This window comes from Giraffa tippelskirchi, chromosome 7 (assembly GCF_054371585.1).
Source record: "Giraffa tippelskirchi isolate mGirTip1 chromosome 7, T2T-mGirTip1v1.2.pri, whole genome shotgun sequence".
Classification (NCBI taxonomy): domain Eukaryota; kingdom Metazoa; phylum Chordata; class Mammalia; order Artiodactyla; family Giraffidae; genus Giraffa; species Giraffa tippelskirchi.
In genome coordinates this window covers 16478733-16495235 of record NC_137281.1, presented here as the reverse complement: position 1 = coordinate 16495235, position 16503 = coordinate 16478733, and the positions used below count along the sequence as shown (strand labels likewise).

Genomic DNA, 16503 nt, shown 5'->3' with positions numbered 1-16503 from the left:
GTGTGGCACGGGATGAGAACGCCAGGGCCCGATGGAGAATGGGACCCTCTTTCTCCTGGCCCCAGACTAAGACCCCGCCCACTCCACCCCATGGTTATCCATCCTCTTCCACGGAGAACACACAAAATTATCGAAACTTGTACAGGAACGCAGAACATGGTGCAGGCGGCAAGCAGCTAGCTGACCAGGAGGATTAGAGCTTGCCCCCCTGCTTCTTGGCAGGCAGAATGGTGAAGAGCTCAGCTTCCTCCTCCTCACTCCCCTATCCTATGCTCTCTTCCTCAGAAACATCATTGCTTATAGTAACAGTCTGGTGCCGCCCGGTATCCTCACAGGGCCAGAACCCGACAAGAGGCGGACAGTTACAGGTGGTTGGAGCTGGAAGTCATCCAAACAGCATGGTTGGCAGGACAACTTGAGGCTGGCCACAGGGCCTGTGATCTCCTGGTGATCATGGTTCTGGGCCATGACTTCTACAACGTTACACTCATCTTTGATCCCTGCCCACCCCCAACCTGGTAAGGCAGAGCATGGTCAAAACCAAAATGTGCTCTGCACCGTCCTCTTCCTCTACCTTGAAGATGAAAGAGCGTGTGTGGCCTGAGAGCTCACAGATGAAGAAAAACCGTCCATAGTAATGGAGCCAACATCCCCTCCCCCGCCTCCCGGCCAGGCTCCACTCTTCTAACGCAAGAAACGCCAAGATGGCAAAACCGCCAGCCACGTGGCAAAGGCCATCCGCCACATCTCTGTATTTTTGAAAAATATATTTGATCTTTAAAACACTGGAAGTTACTTTTGCTCTCTAATCGCAACTCTTCCATATAGGCAGTCAACTACCCCAACGTTGCTTACTAAATACCCCATCCTTTCCCATAGTTATCTGAAATGGACTTGGATCACTTTAGTTGAATGACTCCTCAAAATATAAACTAAAACAAGATATCATTTTTTACCCATCCTATAAGCAAAAATGTTAAACATTCAAAAAATCCAGCACTGGAGAAGGTGTATGGAAATGGGTATTCTCATACACTGTTGGTGGAAACGTACATTACTAAACATTTTCAGGAAAGTAATATGAAAATATCTACCAAAAATTTGAAAGTGCATCTCTTTGTCCCAGGAATTATATCAACTACATTTCTAAAATATCGACCTAACCAAAATACTCACACAGGTCTAGGCAGACAGATAGATTGCTATTCGGCAAAACACTGTTTGTTATAACAAAGGAAGGGAAAAGTGAAAACGGGCCCTAAATGACTGCATACATTAAAGGACGGTCATAAAAAACAGTAGGGTTTCCCTGGTGACTCAGTGGTAAAGAATTTGCCTGCCAATGCAGGAGACATGGGTTCGATCCCCAGTCTGGGAAGATTCCACATGCCTCAGAGCAACTAAGCCCATGCGTCGCAATTATTGATCACATGTGCCATAACTGCTGAAGCCCGAGTGCCCTAGAAGGCGTGCTCCGCAACAGGAGAAGGCCTCACTCACCACAACTAGAGAAAAGCCCTCAATGGAGCCAAAGCAGAGTTAACATGCAGGAAAGGAGATGAGACAAGGTGGAGTCCCACCCTCCGCTGCAGGCTGTGAGCCCAAGGCAAGGAAGACCCAGCACAGTCAAAAATAAAAACAAACAAATAAATAAATTTTTTTTTTTTTAAAGAATATAGTAGCTCTATGTGTACTAACACGGAAAGATCACCAAGGCAGATTTTATGGTACAAAATGAAACATTTTAGACCATTATGTATAGTACGATTCCCTTTACCCATTCTTAAACTATATCTCTATGTATGTACATATACGGGTATAAACAAAAGGGAAGTTTACTAGGAAGGGAGAAGTGTCAGGGAGAAGTGAAGCTGCCTTTCACACTTGACTTCTGTGTTGTCGGATTCTTTTACAAGAAGAATATACTCATGTATCGGGTTGGCCAAAAAGTTCAAATGGAAAATGGAAAAACCCAAATGAACTTTTTGGCCAACCCGACATGATTATGCAACTTTTTAAAATACAGAAATAATAATGGAAGAACACTCATCACTCTGATCTGACCAAGCTAGAACAGAGAACCGGGCACAGAGATTCAAGCTGCCTGAACACTCTCACGGGCCACTGTGAGGTCAGCTGGGACTGGGGATGAATCACACCACTCACTCGGGACTCCAGGGGTCCACCCCTAGCGCTGGGGAAGGGTGAGGTGGCTACTCTGCCATCACGCCTAAAGCAGGCAAGGCAGGAGCTTCTTTAGGAAAAATGCGGGTGGCAAGCAGGGAGGGTCATCCAATAATGACCACCAGGGTGAATGCACAGGAGATGTGTGTTGGGAGCATCATCACCTCTTATGCGGGGGGCCAGCCCATGCATGCCCCTGGACACCGCCATTTCTCCCAATGATACAGAAAATGCAACCTACATGGGAAGGAAAATCCAAAACAGAAGGAATATATGTATATGTATATATATAGCTGATTCACTCTGCTGTACAGTAGAAAGTAACACAACATTGTAAAGCAACTATACTCCAATAAAAATTTTTTTAAAAAAGATTACAAGGGCAAAGTTCTAGGAAAAATACAACTCAATAAAACTGACTTTAAAAGAAAAAAAAAAATGCACCCACAGGGTGAGTATCAGGAGAATCACACCCGGACAGAATACTGTCTGCTTGTCTCCAGGGAACCAGTCATAGGAAATCATCAGAAATGAGTTCAAAAGGCAGTCAGATTTCTGGCACGCGCTCTCGGTCTCTTCCTAGACTGGTCTCCAGGTGCCCTCAAAGAGCAGGCATGAGATTTCCCCCAAATTAAAGGGCTCCTGTGAATGACTTGAGATGCATGGCAACAGCCTGTGCGGTACAGTGTCATACTTTGTGGGGAGGAGTCTCCTATCACAACAGCTAGAAAGTGGAATTTTTAAACAGCTACTTAGGGGAAAAAAAAATGCACAGAGCCAAAGCTAGCCTTTGGTGGCAAGACTCTGGCTCACAAACATTTTTCAGTGAAGGGGAAGAGGTGAAGGTATAACTGATGCACTTGAGATTGCTCAAAACTGTTCTCCCTGAAGGCAGGTGTTACACAGACATGGGTGTGTGGGGGTGGGGGTGGGGAGGCATCATTCCTCCTGCATAGTGTGGCCATAAAGGATGGAGACCATTGCCTTAGCCCGTGAGGTTGTCTGCCAAGAAGCACAGCAGCAGGGCTAGTGGAGGGCTTGACGGTTTGGTAAAAGCTTTTCCCCAGGGATGATCTAACTTGTAAAATAATCCTGAGGGGTTGGCATCATTCCGCTTTCCTGACAGACACAGAACAGAGGATCAGGTCTGTGGAATGGACACAGGGCATTAAAAAGAAGGATCTCTGCTGTTTCAGTTTCAGCCAAAATCCATCAACAGATACCAAGTACAACCACAACGTGACGGTGTTAGATCTTCGATGCAGACTCTGGAAACTGGCTTTGTGAACATAAGCTCAAGACTCACCTTTGGCCAAATACAAAGAAGCTGGAAGTGGAAGAGGCAGGCAGGGAGGAGCTGTGAGTGTGCTGTGTTCTGATCCCAGTGGGAAGAAGCAGGGAAGCTTCCTGCTCACGGATGAGATAACACTAGAGGGATGTCAAGACAGCTGCTGGCAGAACTGAACCTATCCCTGAAGTTTAGGGAAGCAAGGGCTGGTGACAGATGCTGGCTGGGAGAAATAAAAACCGAAGAGCTTGCTGGGACCACAGGCAAAAATAGGAGGGAAGCTACACTGGAGTGAGCTGCTGTTCCACCAACAATGGGACAAAGGTATGAGGCTCCCTTGGACCAAAAGAGGGCTCTTTGCTGAGAAGCCAGCCTAAAGTCATTTTATAAATGCTGCCAATGCAAGGGGACAGCCTAGAGAAGCCATGCAAACCTACACAGGGGATGCCCAGGGGCTGAGGATGGATCAAACGTGGCCAAGGGGAGGAGGTACTCCACATCCAAGGTAAAGGTGCCTACCAGGGAGGTCCAAGGATCAGTGAAAGGTCCCCATGGGAGAATGAGCTGGCACTAGATGTCTGTCCCATGCAGAGGGCACTGGCTCCAGGCCGTAAGTGCACCAGGCCAGCCTGACATCCACTGCCCATTCCGTCTCCTCTCTGTCCACAGGGTGGGACCTTCAGTGGATCCGAAATGAAATTAACATGCAGGAGAGGAGATGAGACAAGGTGGAGCAAAGAAAGAGAAACTGGACAGTGTCCCACCCTCTTCTCCAGGCTGTGAGCCCGAGGCACTGCAGAACTTCGGGGAGAAGCAATACTTAGAGTAGAATTAGGAATTTTGATGTTATACTGGCCTGGAGCTATGTGATTATTTAACTGGACTGGACTTTTTATTGTCTGAAGAAGCCCTGGCACCCAAGGAGCCATGCAAGCTGTAGGAAGAAGGGATGTAGGGGAAAATAAGGTTTACTTGGACCTGCCCAGCCCAGGCCACTGAATGTCATGGTTATATTCATTTTAGGGGCTTCCCAGGTGGTCGGTGGTAAAGAATCTGCCTGCAATGCAGGAGTCCCAGGAGACACGGGTTCAATTCCTGGGTGGGGAAGATGCCCTGGAGAAGGGAATGGTAACCCCTCAAGTATTCTTGCCTGGAGAATCTCATGGACAGAGGAGCCTGGCAAGCTACAGTCCATGGGGTTGCAAAGAGTTGGACATGACTGAAGCAACTGAGCGTGTATGCGTTCATTTCAGACGGCCTCAGGGTGCAGTAATATCCTCTGTGGTATGCAGCATCTACACGTCCAGGGCAGCTCTTGGCTGAGGCCAGCTGGACCAGACTGCCCGTGCAGGGAGGGACTGCTGCCCAGGAGCAGACCCTGGACCATCTGCCCACACCAGGGCCTGTGGAAGCGCAGGCCTGGAAGGCATCTGGCCCAGGGCTCAGCATCACTCTTATGATGTGAACACTAAATAAGGTTAAATATAAAGTTGCAGGACTATCTTGACACAACCTGACTTTGAACCTGTGGCCCATTTTCGGCTCTACATCTGTAAAGTCCATAAAAAAAAAAACCAAACAAATTGTAAAACTGTTTTGTGAGTCGTTGTTGCTGTTCAGTCACTCAGTTGTATCTGACTATTTTTTATTCCATGGACTGCAGCACACCAGCCTTCCCTGTCCTTCACTACCTCCTGGGTTTGCTCAAACTCATATCCATTGAGTTGGGGATGCCATCCAACCATCGCATCCTCTGTCGTCCCCTTCTCCTCCTGCCCTCCATCTTTCCCAGCATCAGGTCTTTTCCAATGAGTCAGCTCTTTGCATCAGGTGGCCAAAGTACTAGAGCTTCAGCTTCAGCTTCAGCATCAGTCCTTCCAATGAATATTCAGGGTTGATTTCCTTTAGGATTGACTGGTTTGATCTCCTTGCTGTCCAAGGGACTCTCAAGAGTCTTCTCCAGCACCACAGTTCGAAAGTATCAATTCTTTGGCACTCAACCTTCTTTATGGTCTGATTCTATTTCTTTCTTGTTAGGAATGGCACCTCACTATTAAATCTCATTTGGGCATTTCATCACTTGTTTTTTCATATACTGGGAACCTCAAAATATGGAAATGATCTGGACTGTCCTGACCTCTGAGAGGCCCTGCTGTGGGCCTCTGGTCACCCTTTGGTTGCCTAACATTTGAAACCCTTCCTGTGCTGAAGAAACTGCCCACATGTGAAACTTGAATCTTGGTGAGAAGCAGAGCCCTACTCCTGCTGGAGAAGCTGATAATTGTAGGCCCTTATTTTCTGAGCAACCTTCTTAGGTTTGGCCCATCAAGTGCACCTGCCCCAATTCTGAATGTGAGGCTGCAGCCTGGTACAGAGAAGGAGGGAAGTCATGGTGGGAAGGAATGTGGCTCTGGGGCCCAAGTTTCAATGTAGTGTGTGTGTTGGGGGGGAGGGTGGTGGTGAGGGAAGGGCTGCTGGATCCTCATTGGGTTGGATCAGAGGCATGATTTTATGGTGGTCCTGGCTACATAGCTTCCTTTATTCTGTAAGCCTGGTTCCCCAGCCTTGCTGCCAAGTCTCTAAGCTGTCCAACATCTTATCGGATAATCCCTAAATTAGCCAGAGTTGACCTCTGTTGCTTCAGTTAAGAGCCATCACTTAGACACTGGGTGGCATAATGATTATGGGCTGAAAAAGCCTGTGTTCTCTTGAGAGGTTCTCAACCTATTCTTAATCAGAAAAATGGAGCTGCATTAAAACAGCAAGGAGACACTGCTGGAAATCCATTCAACTGGCAAAAAAAAAAAAAAAAAAAAAAACCCCACAGAAACTGGATAAAGCTGAGTCTGGCTGGGGATGTGGTTCAGAGATCCAATGGTTACAAGGCTGTTAGCTCTGCCCTTTTTGTTTTTTACGTCTACTTTGGGTTTATCCCCTCTCCCACCTGGGACAGCACAACTGAAGAAAAGGCTGTGGCTGGGTGGTGTGGACCACACAACTGGCCACTTACACGGACTGTCTCAGCTCAATTAATCCTAAGGGTTCACTGTGACAAGCAGTATAGCTCATAACACATGCCCCAAAAATATTAGCTATGAATGTTTTCTCTTGCTTTTATTTTTTGAGTAAACTCACACACACACACACTCAGAAAAAAAGAAATTTTTTTTTTTTTACAGTACAAAAGATATATGGAGATTGGTAACTTTCCCTTCTACCCCAATACCCCTCCAATACCAGTTCCCCTTCCCAGAGACACACCACTGTGAACAGTTCCATGGGCGTCCCTTCCTGCAATCTATTCCTCACCCATCAGCATCCAGAGGGATCCTTTGGAAATGTGGACCAAGTTACCTCACACCTCTGCCCATCAGACCTCAGATGTCATTCTACATCCAGACCTCAGACACAGGGCCCCACACACTCTGGGCCCTGCCTACTGCCCTGACCTTATTCCCACAACTCTCCCTCAGCCCTCTTGCAGCAGCTCTGGCCTCCCTGACCTCCTCTGACACACTGTGGCTCATCTCGGGGCTAGACATGCTCTACCTGGACCAACCCCTGACAGTCCCACTCTCATGCTCTTCTTTCTTGCAGTGTATGGTGTTAGTTGCTCAGTCGTGTCCAACTCTTTGCAATCCTGTGGACTAGTAGCCTGCCAGGCTCCTCTGTACATGGAATTTCCCAGACAAGAATACTGGAGTGGGTTGCCATGCCCTTCTCCAGGGAATCTTCCCAACCCAGGGATCGAACCTAGGTCTTCGGCATTGCAGGCAGATTCTTTACCATCTGAGTCACCAGGGAAGCCCTTCTTTCTTGCAGGGCTCCACTCAAATATCACCTCCTCTGAGAGCCCTTCTTGGACTGCCCTAGCTCTCTGCCCCTCCACTCTGCTTTTCCAACCTCCGTATTCCTTCTGAGCATCAGCCTGGCCCCCAACTTGAGGTTATGTGTCTGTTTATCAATCTATTTCTTGTCTTATCGCAATGGAACATCTGCTCCAGTAGGCAAGGTCGGTTCACCGCTGATTCCCCAGCGACAGCGAGTGCTGTTACCTAGGGGCTCTCAGAGAGGACTCACTGGGTGAATGTGTGGGTGTAGGTCCCTTCTCTCTTACAACTCACTAGTCTCACAACTTGCTTTTTCTCATCTAACAATAAGCCTCAGAGTCTGATCTACCTTGGTGTATGGAGACCTGCCTCATTATTTGGAACAGATGCTCAGTATTTCAACTGATTGGATGCCCCATGATTTTTATTTAACCAGACCTTTTGCTGATGGACAGAGATTGTCCCTGGTCTTTCATTATCAGAGAACCAACAAACAAAAAACACTGTGATGAATATACTTCTTTGTGCGCAGGAGAAAGTATATCCACACAATAAACTCATGAATGTCAACTTGTTGGGTCAGATGATATCAAATTTTTAAGTTTGAGAGATGTCATCAAGTTGCACCCCGTGGAGACATGTCCCAAGTAACAAGGAGAGAGAGAGGCATAGCAGATGAGGTCAGAGTGTGACAGGGGCAGGAAGCCAAAACAGTTGAACTTGGAGGCCATTGTAAGGACTAGGGTTTTGATGAGTAAGATAGGGAGACCACGGAATTTTGAGCAGAGGAGAGAGAGACTTACTCATGTTTTAAGTGATCATTCTGGCTGTTGTGTGGAGGACAGACTGAAAGGGAAAACAGATGCAAAGGGGCCAGACAGGAGAAAACAAAGGAACGTAGGTGAGAGATGGCCAGCCTGACCAGGTGGTACAGCAGATGTGGTGAGAAGGGATTGGATTTGGGATATATTCTGAAGATAGAGTGGAGAGGATTTGCTGATGGAGTTGTCAGATCCTGAGAGATATTTTCAAAGAGTCAAAGGGATCTCTCAGGATTTTGGTCTGTCCATCTGGAAGGATGGGGTGGCAAGGTCCATGTCCCCTGCGGTCCATTCCTGAGGTGCTGGACGTGAGAGTGTGGACAGAAAGCTGGAGTGGGGGCGGGGGAGGCATCTGGTGAACCTCAACTGCCTAACAGATAAGGTTTCCTGATCTTAGACTGTGTGGTTTCAAAGGGGTTCCACGGAACTGTGGTGAAGTAAGCTGTTGGGGGCCCAGCTTGAATGAGGGTAGTGGCTGACTCTAGCCCAGCTCCTGGGTCGGGCCCATGTTCCTCCTCTCTGTTTACTTCCAATGTTGGTACGTGCTGGGCTGCATACCTCCATCTCTATCATTTTAATAAGCACAGCAGACGGGACTTCCCTGGCAGGCCAGCAGTTAAGGCTCTGTGCTCCCAGTGCAATGGGCATGAGCTGACCCTGGTCAGGGAACTAGATCCAAAAACTAAAATAAAAAGTACAGCAGAAATGAACACAACGTTGTAAAGCAACTAGACTCCAATGAAAATTAATTTGAAGCAAAAAATAAAAGAATCGCAATCATCAAAAAAATCCATTTCTGAGTCACTCCATTTTTTTTTTGCAACCCCACCTCTGATCATCACCCCACCTGCTGTCGCTGGATGCTGAAGAGGACAGCGGTGGCTCTGTGTTGTCAAGAGGTCGGGAAGACTCGGAACCAGAAGGAAGCTATCAGATTCTGACTGGCCACAGAAGCTTATCAGGACATACTTAATCCTCAGAGAGGAAGATGATGAGACACTGTCATCCAAGGTCAAACAACTCCAGAGGAGCCAACGTGCTCAGGCTCACCCCTGTGTGCTCTTGTGGAGCCCAGAGGCCTTTCTGTCCAGTGTATCTTGCAGGCCCAGCCGCACTGGCCTCCCTTCTGTTCCCCTCCTTTCTGACACTGCAGGCTTGTTCCCAGTGCAGAGCTTTGGATTTTGCCATCCCTTCTACCTGAAATGATTGGAGAAGGAAATGGCAACCCACTCCAGTATTCTTGCCTGGAGAATCCCAGGGACGGGGGAGCCTGGTGGGCTGCTGTCTATGGGGTCACACAGAGTCGGACATGACTGAAGTGACTTAGCAGCAGCAGCAGCAGCTACCTGAAATGATACAGGGAAAGATTGAAGGCAGGAGGAGAAGGGGGCAAAAGAAGATGAGATGGCTGCATGGCATCACTGACTCAATGGTCATAAGTTTGAGCAAACTCTGGGAGATAGTGAAGGAGAGGGAAGCCTGGCATGGTGCAGTCCACGGGGTCGCAGAGTCAGATGCAACTGACTGAGCGACTGAACAACTACTTGGAATGCCCTTCATGCGGCTGGCTCCTTCTCAGCAGTTCAAACACCCCTCTTCAGAGCAGGCCTGTACCGACAGCCTTACCTAAAGAAAGCCCTATGCCAGACTCTCTTTAGATTTGCTTCCTTCCTTCGCTTGAAATCACTTGCTTTGTCTGTTTACCTGTTTACCCTGTGTCTTGCTCACTTGTGTCCCCAGCACCCAGAACCATGCCTTGCACAGGGCCTTTGATGGCTGGGAAGCGGGGAGCTGGTGACAGGTGTGGCATGGTGGAGAGCAGTGTGAGTCACTCCGAGGTAAACTTAGTTGAGTTGGACTGGAAATACTGCACTGCCCACTCCCATGATGCCACTGGGTGGGGTCACTGAAGCTCTGTGATTTAGTAACAACTTAGTCTGAATGCCCATAAGGCTGGGGTCTTAGGGACACCAAGGATGTCCCAATACTGGTGACTTGGGGAACAGAATGGAGATTTAAAAAAGAAGGTAAAAAGCACAGGTTCTGACTTACTCTGCTAGTACCATCAGCTAATAAGCTCTTACAGGCACATCCAACTCCAATCCTTCTACTCCCAGACACAAGTAATCAAGTGCCTGGGCTTCCCTGGTGGCTCAGCAGTAAAGAATCTGCCTGCCAATGCAGGAGATGCAGGTTCGATCCCTGGGTCGGGAAGATCCCCTGGAGGGGGAGATGGCCCCCCACTCCAGTATTCTTGCCTGGGAAATCCCACGGACAGAGGAGCCTGGGGGCTACAGTCCATGGGGCCACAAAATACTTGAACATGACTTAGCCACTAAACAATAGCGATCAAGTGCCTATCATAATCAAGGGACTGTGCTAGTTTTTTTTTTTCCTAAGGACAGACTTCAAAATAGTTATTCCCCGAAGAACCAATCTTACCTAGACTCACTTCAGAAAGCACTGCCATTTTCCAAGCCAAAAGGGGGTTCCCTAAGAGATTCCTGAGGCTTTGGAAATGGCTCAGGGTCCTGGCACCTGCTAGAAGAGAGGGTTCTGCAGGTCTGCATGGCTGGGGGGATAAGAATGGAGAAAAGAGGTCCCTCTCTTAGCATTTTAAGCTAATGAAAGCAGCCTTATCCTTATCCGGCAATCTTCACCTTTCCAGTAAGTTTCTGTTGCTCAATCACATGCAGACAGTAAAATAGCACAAAATACCTTGGTAGAGAATGAAAGATAATTATGTTGCCTTCGTCTCCTGAGTATCAAGCATCAAAACCACTTCCTAGGTGCCCATTCTAGGATACACACCATGTGGGTTACAAAGGGCAGGCTGAAGAAATGTAGAGAGACCACGTGGGTACCAAGATGGGGAGTGATGACCTAAGTGTGAAGAGATCCTTTCTGAATGAGAAACGGCTGAGGGTCATGTTTTCTGGGTCATGGGGAGAGAACCAGAGCCTCTGTTGTGAGTGTCCGGCAGCCAGTGGACAGACAAGCACGTTTCCTGACGAGAGACAAGCACCTTGTCTGTCTGCCTTGAGATGCTAGCAGGGAGCAATGTGGGCCCTACACAGGTTGATGAGAGAACAGTGAGAAGAAAGGGTGGTCCAAGCAGGACAGAGATCATGGTGGGAAGGGAACGACTCCAGAGGGGAGATGAAGGGAGAAGAGGAGAGCCAGAAACAGGCTGCCTGGCAGCAACATGGACTCTGAGTCCATGTTACACGTTACATGGATAGTCTGAGCCCAAGGAAGAAAGCATCTTAAGAAGGGACCTAATGGGCCAGAGGAAGTCAGGCAATGCTCAAGATGCTAACCAGATTCTGCCAGAGCTGCCTGGAAAGAGAACAGGAAATTGATCAGGTCAGGGGCCTTGAGAGAAAAGATCGGGGCCGGGGGGGCAGACAGGTGAAGAAAGAGCAGAGGGATCAGGAAGTGGATGCATGTGCAAAACTGTTTAGAATAATGGCCCACAGAAAGGAGAGAGAAGAGATTACTTGGAATGCAGGAGGAGAAAGCTCAAAAGAACGATTACGATCTGGATTCTGGAAGAAATATGTTTGGTGGGGCAGAATTTGGTGGGGGATCCAGGTTGAGTTGCCCTGGCAAGAGCTCAACTACTGACCTTCCTTTTTCTGACCATGTGACTCCTCTAGCTATAAAAAACTGTTGTTTTGGCGGGGAGGTGGAAAGGTGGCCCAGTTAGACAAGGTTCCGCTTGCTTCTGAGACCTGACATATTTGCAAAGCCATCCGTATACTTCCAGGAAAAGGCAAGGCTCCTGACTTTGCTTATGCTCAGGGAAGAGGCTGTTGGGATCACAACCATAGGTGGAAAGGGGATGGAAGGAGTTTGGATAGATAAACTTAGGAAGAGGGAGCAGAGTATGGGTTGACTCTAGAATGAGGGGAGGGAAGAGGTCATGGAAATGAAAGGGGGCCAGGATAAGTCAAGGGAGAGAGGGTGCTGGTGCGGGCCAGGGCACAGGTAAGCACAGGAGGAACAGAAAAGGTGAGCTCAATGAGTTGAGTAGTCTCCCTTTTCACAGGGCCTTCTACTTCTGAGATTTTTCCAACTTAGAAGTGAGATACACGGGTGGGCCACCAGTAATATGTTACCAGTAACAGGTTAAGGACTCAAGTTTAATTTTAAACGTACACTTGTTAATGATGAATGAAAGGAGATTAAACGTTACTCTTTTTTTAAACTTTTTATTTTATATTGGAGTATAGCTAATTAACAATGTTGTGATAGTTTCAAGTGAACAGCAAAGGCACTCAGCCATACATATACATGTATCCATTCTCCCCTAAACTCCCCTCCAATCCAGGTTTCTGTCTAACATTGAGCACAGTTCCCTGTGCTACACAGTAGGACTTTGTTGGCTATCCATCTCAGATATAGCAATGTGCTATTGTTGTCATTTAGTTGCTAAGTCGTGTCTGACTCTTTTGCTACCCCATGGGACTGCAGCCCATCAGGCTCCTTTGTCCATGGAATTCTCCAGGCAAGAATACTGGAGTGGGTTGCCATTTCCTTCTCCAGGGGATCTTCCAGGCTCAGAGATCCAACCCACGTCTCCTGCATTGGCAGGCAGATTCTTTACCACTGAGCCACCTGCGAAGTGCATAATAGTGTGTACAAGGAGATTAAAGGTTATTCTTGATTGACATACATCTCACATATATGCTTTCTTCAAGGGGGAGAAAGGGTGAACTGGCTGGAAGCCCATGGGAACTGTTGTGGTTCTGGTGAAATCACTGGTTATATGTGAAGCAGAAGGAAACAAGCCAATGCTGGGAGGACTTAGAATGATTCCAAGAGTCACATGACTGATCCACGGCATGGCCTGGACTGGAATCCTGGTCCTCGTCAGGCCCCTCTGTTACCCTACCCGGAATCTACAGGTTGTCTTTGAATGGCTCCGCATAGAAATGAGAAACAGGGCATCTGAGGCTCACCTTGGGCTTGAGCTGCTTTCCCCTCAAGCTCAACCAAACTCCCATTTTCAGAGGCGAAGCTGAGAATCTTGTGTCCAAGACCTGTGACTTGGGGAGAGAAAAGAAAAAGAAAAGAGGTCAAAGATTAGGAGAAGAAAAAGCCACAAGCAGGTCAAGAATTTGGAAATGTTCAGAGATAGTCTTGGGGTTACCCAGTCTTCGTGAGGAACCACAGTTCACACAGCAGCCATTCATTGACCGACAGAAGTTGATTCAGCACCTGCGATGTGTTGGGGGCACAGTTCTAGGTACTTAAGACAGAGGACCGCACAGCCCTCACACAGCGTCCTTTCTTTAAAAAAAAATTTTTTTGTTGTTTATTTATTTTTGGCTGCTCTGGGTCTTTGCCACTGTGGGGGGGGGCTTTCTCTAGTTGCAATGAGTGGGGGTAACTGACTCTTCCTTGTGGTGACTTCTCTTGTTGTGGAACACGGGCTCTAGAGTGTGCAGGGTCGGTAGTTGGAGCACATGGGCTTAGTTGCCCAGAGGCAGGTGGAATCTTCCCAGACCAGGGATCGAACTCCTGTCCCCTGCACTGGCAGGCAGATTCTTAACCACTGGACCACCAGGGAAGTCCACCTTTCTATCTGGGACTTGGAGACCTCAGAACTTTTCCTGTGGGAGCTTCTGAGACATCAAAACTCTTAAGACTCTCTCTCTCAATTTGCAGGGTGGAAACGGAGAAGAGGAAGATTCCAAAGAAGTAATTTTCTTGTGTAATTTTGTTGTGTAGATCCTAAAGAAGTAATTTTGTTGTGAAGCAAAAAGCATGATTTTGTTGTGAAAAAGGACAAGTTCTTTCTCCCTGACACACGGGAAGAATAATGTTCCATCTGCAGGGTAGGCAATAATCCCTTAGTGAAACGCAGAGGGGAGATGCAGTCTGATTCGCCTTGGTTTGGGGCTAGGAAACTCAGTCAGAGAGAATTCTGACAGCATCTTTTGTCTCTTCAGGAGGGATGGCCCTAAGTCCCCCAAACCTGGGACTTCTCTTGTCTGCTTTCTATCTTTCCTCTTTGGTCTTCCTGCCAGCCTCCTGGTGCTGCGGGCGTTCGTGGGGCGCGTGCGCCAGCCCCACCCCGCACCCACCCACATCCTCCTGCTCAGCCTGAAGCTGGCCGACCTCCTCCTGCTGCTGCTGCTGCCCTTCAAGATGGTTGAGGCCGCACATAATTTCGCCTGGCCCCTGGGGAACACGCTCTGTGCCCTCATGGGTTTCGGCCTCTACTGCGGCATCTACTGCAGCACGTGGCTGCTGGTGGGCATCAGCGTGGAGCGCTACCGCAGTGCGGCTTTCCCCGTGCAGTACAAGCTGAACCGCCGGCCCATGTACGGAGTGATCGCTGCCGTGGCCATCTGGTTCTTGTCCTTCGGACACTGTAGCGTTGTGATCGTTGTCCAGTACTTACCAACCAACTCGTCGCGCGAGGCCAACAGCCGCCCTGTCTGCTATGACAACTTTACCCAAAAGCAGCTGTGCGTGGTGCTTCCGGTGCGGCTGGAGCTGTGCCTCCTTCTCTTTTTCATCCCCATGGGGGTCACCATCTTCTGTTACTGGCGTTTGGTGCGAATCGTTCTCTCCCAGCCCCAAGCGGAGACCCGGAAGTGCTGGAGAGCCGTGACGCTGGTGCGACGCTGTTCAATTTCCTGGTCTGTTTGGGACCCTACAATGTGTCTCACGTGGTGGGGTTCTTCCGTAAGATCAGCGAAAGGTGGTGGGTCTGCGCCGTGATGCTCAGCGCTCTCAACGCCTGCATCGACCCTTTGATTTTCTATTTCTCCTCCTCAGCTGTGCGCAGAGCCTTTGATGAAAGGCTACAGAGGCCGCAATCAAGATTGCTGGGAGAAATATCAATAACCTCAGATATGCGGATGACACCACCCTTATGGCAGAAAGTGAAGAAGAACTAAAGAGCCTCTTGATGAAGGTGAAGGAGGAGAGTGAAAAAGTTGGCTTAAAGCTCAACGTTCAGAAAACTAAGATCATGGCATCTGGTCCCATCACTTCATGGGAAATAGATGGGGAAACAGTGGAAACAGTGTCAGACTTTACTTTTTTGGGCTCCAGAATCACTGCTGATGGTGACTGCAGCCATGAAATTAAAAGACGCTTACTCCTTGGAAGGAAGGTTATGGCCAACCTAGATAGCATGTTTAAAAGCAGAGACATTACTTTGCCAACAAAAGTCCGTCTAGTCAAGACTATGGTTTTTCCAGTGGTCATGTATGGATGTGAGAGTTGGACGGTGAAGAAAGCTGAGCGCCGCAGAATTGATGCTTTTGAACTGTGGTGTTGGAGAAGACTCTTGAGAGTCCCTTGGACTGCAAGGAGATCCAATCAATCCATCCTAAAGGAGATCAATCCTGGGTGTTCATTGGAGGGACTGATGTTGAAGCTGAAACTCCAATACTTTGGCCACCTCATGCGAAGAGTTGACTCATTGGAAAAGACCCTAATGCTGGGTAGGATTGGGGGCAGGAGGAGAAGGGGACGACAGAGGATGAGATGGTTGGATGGCATCACCGACTCGATGAACATGGGTTTGGGTGGACTCCGGGAGTTGGTGATGGACAGGGAGGCCTGGCGTGCTGCAATTCATGGGGTCGCAAAGAGTCGGACACGACTGAGCAACTGAACTGAACAGAGGCCGCAGAGCGGGGGCGCCTCCCTAGCAGGGTACTGGAGGAGGCCAGCCGGACAGCCAGCTGCAGAGAGAGGAAATGGGAGCTTAGTGCGGCCACGTGAGACTAGATTTGCCAGCCTGGGTTACTGTGTTTTGGGGAGAAGGGGGCTCAAAAGGGGGAACAATGAAACAGAACCAGGGCAAGTTCTCCTGTGCCGAGCTTAAGGGGCAAAGAACAGCAGTGGGTTTCTTAAATCCAACTCATCCACTGGGTGAGGGTTTTCATTTTGTTCCCTGTGGTTTACGACATTTCCTCATTCGTGGCTAGTACTGCTTGTGGTAAGCTACAAGCCCTTTTATCCTGGGATATCAGAGCCGTGGAATCCCTTGCCTTCCCTACCCAGTGTCTGTAAGATGGCAGAGTTCATTAACAGGCATACCTCCTTATACTGTACTTCCAAGATACTATGCTTTCCACCATTTGAAGGTTTGTGGCAACTGTATGTGGCCAACAAAGTATTTCTAAGAGCAATACTTTGCAAACAGCAGCAAAGGATTTCTAAATTTAAAAATTTTTTTTTTTGGTATAATGTTATTGTACAGTTTACAGTCTAAAGTACAGTATAAACTTTTATGTGCACTGTGTGTATGTGTGTATGTATGTGTGTGTGTGTGTGTGTATGCTCAGTTGTGTCCAACTCTTTGTGACCCTGTGAACTGTAGCCTGCCAGGCTCCTCTGTCCTTGGAATTTT

General features: G+C 48.3%; 1 protein-coding gene across 1 annotated transcript; it reads left to right on the top strand.

The window, feature by feature from the left end:
* Window positions 1-453: 453 nt before the first annotated feature.
* Window positions 454-15872, top strand: LOC145513721 (free fatty acid receptor 2-like). Its single transcript, XM_081510719.1, is given in 4 exon segments — window positions 454-518; window positions 14081-14751; window positions 14754-14949; window positions 15803-15872. Coding segments are annotated over 4 exon segments (1002 nt in total).
* The last annotated feature ends 631 nt before the right edge of the window (window positions 15873-16503 follow it).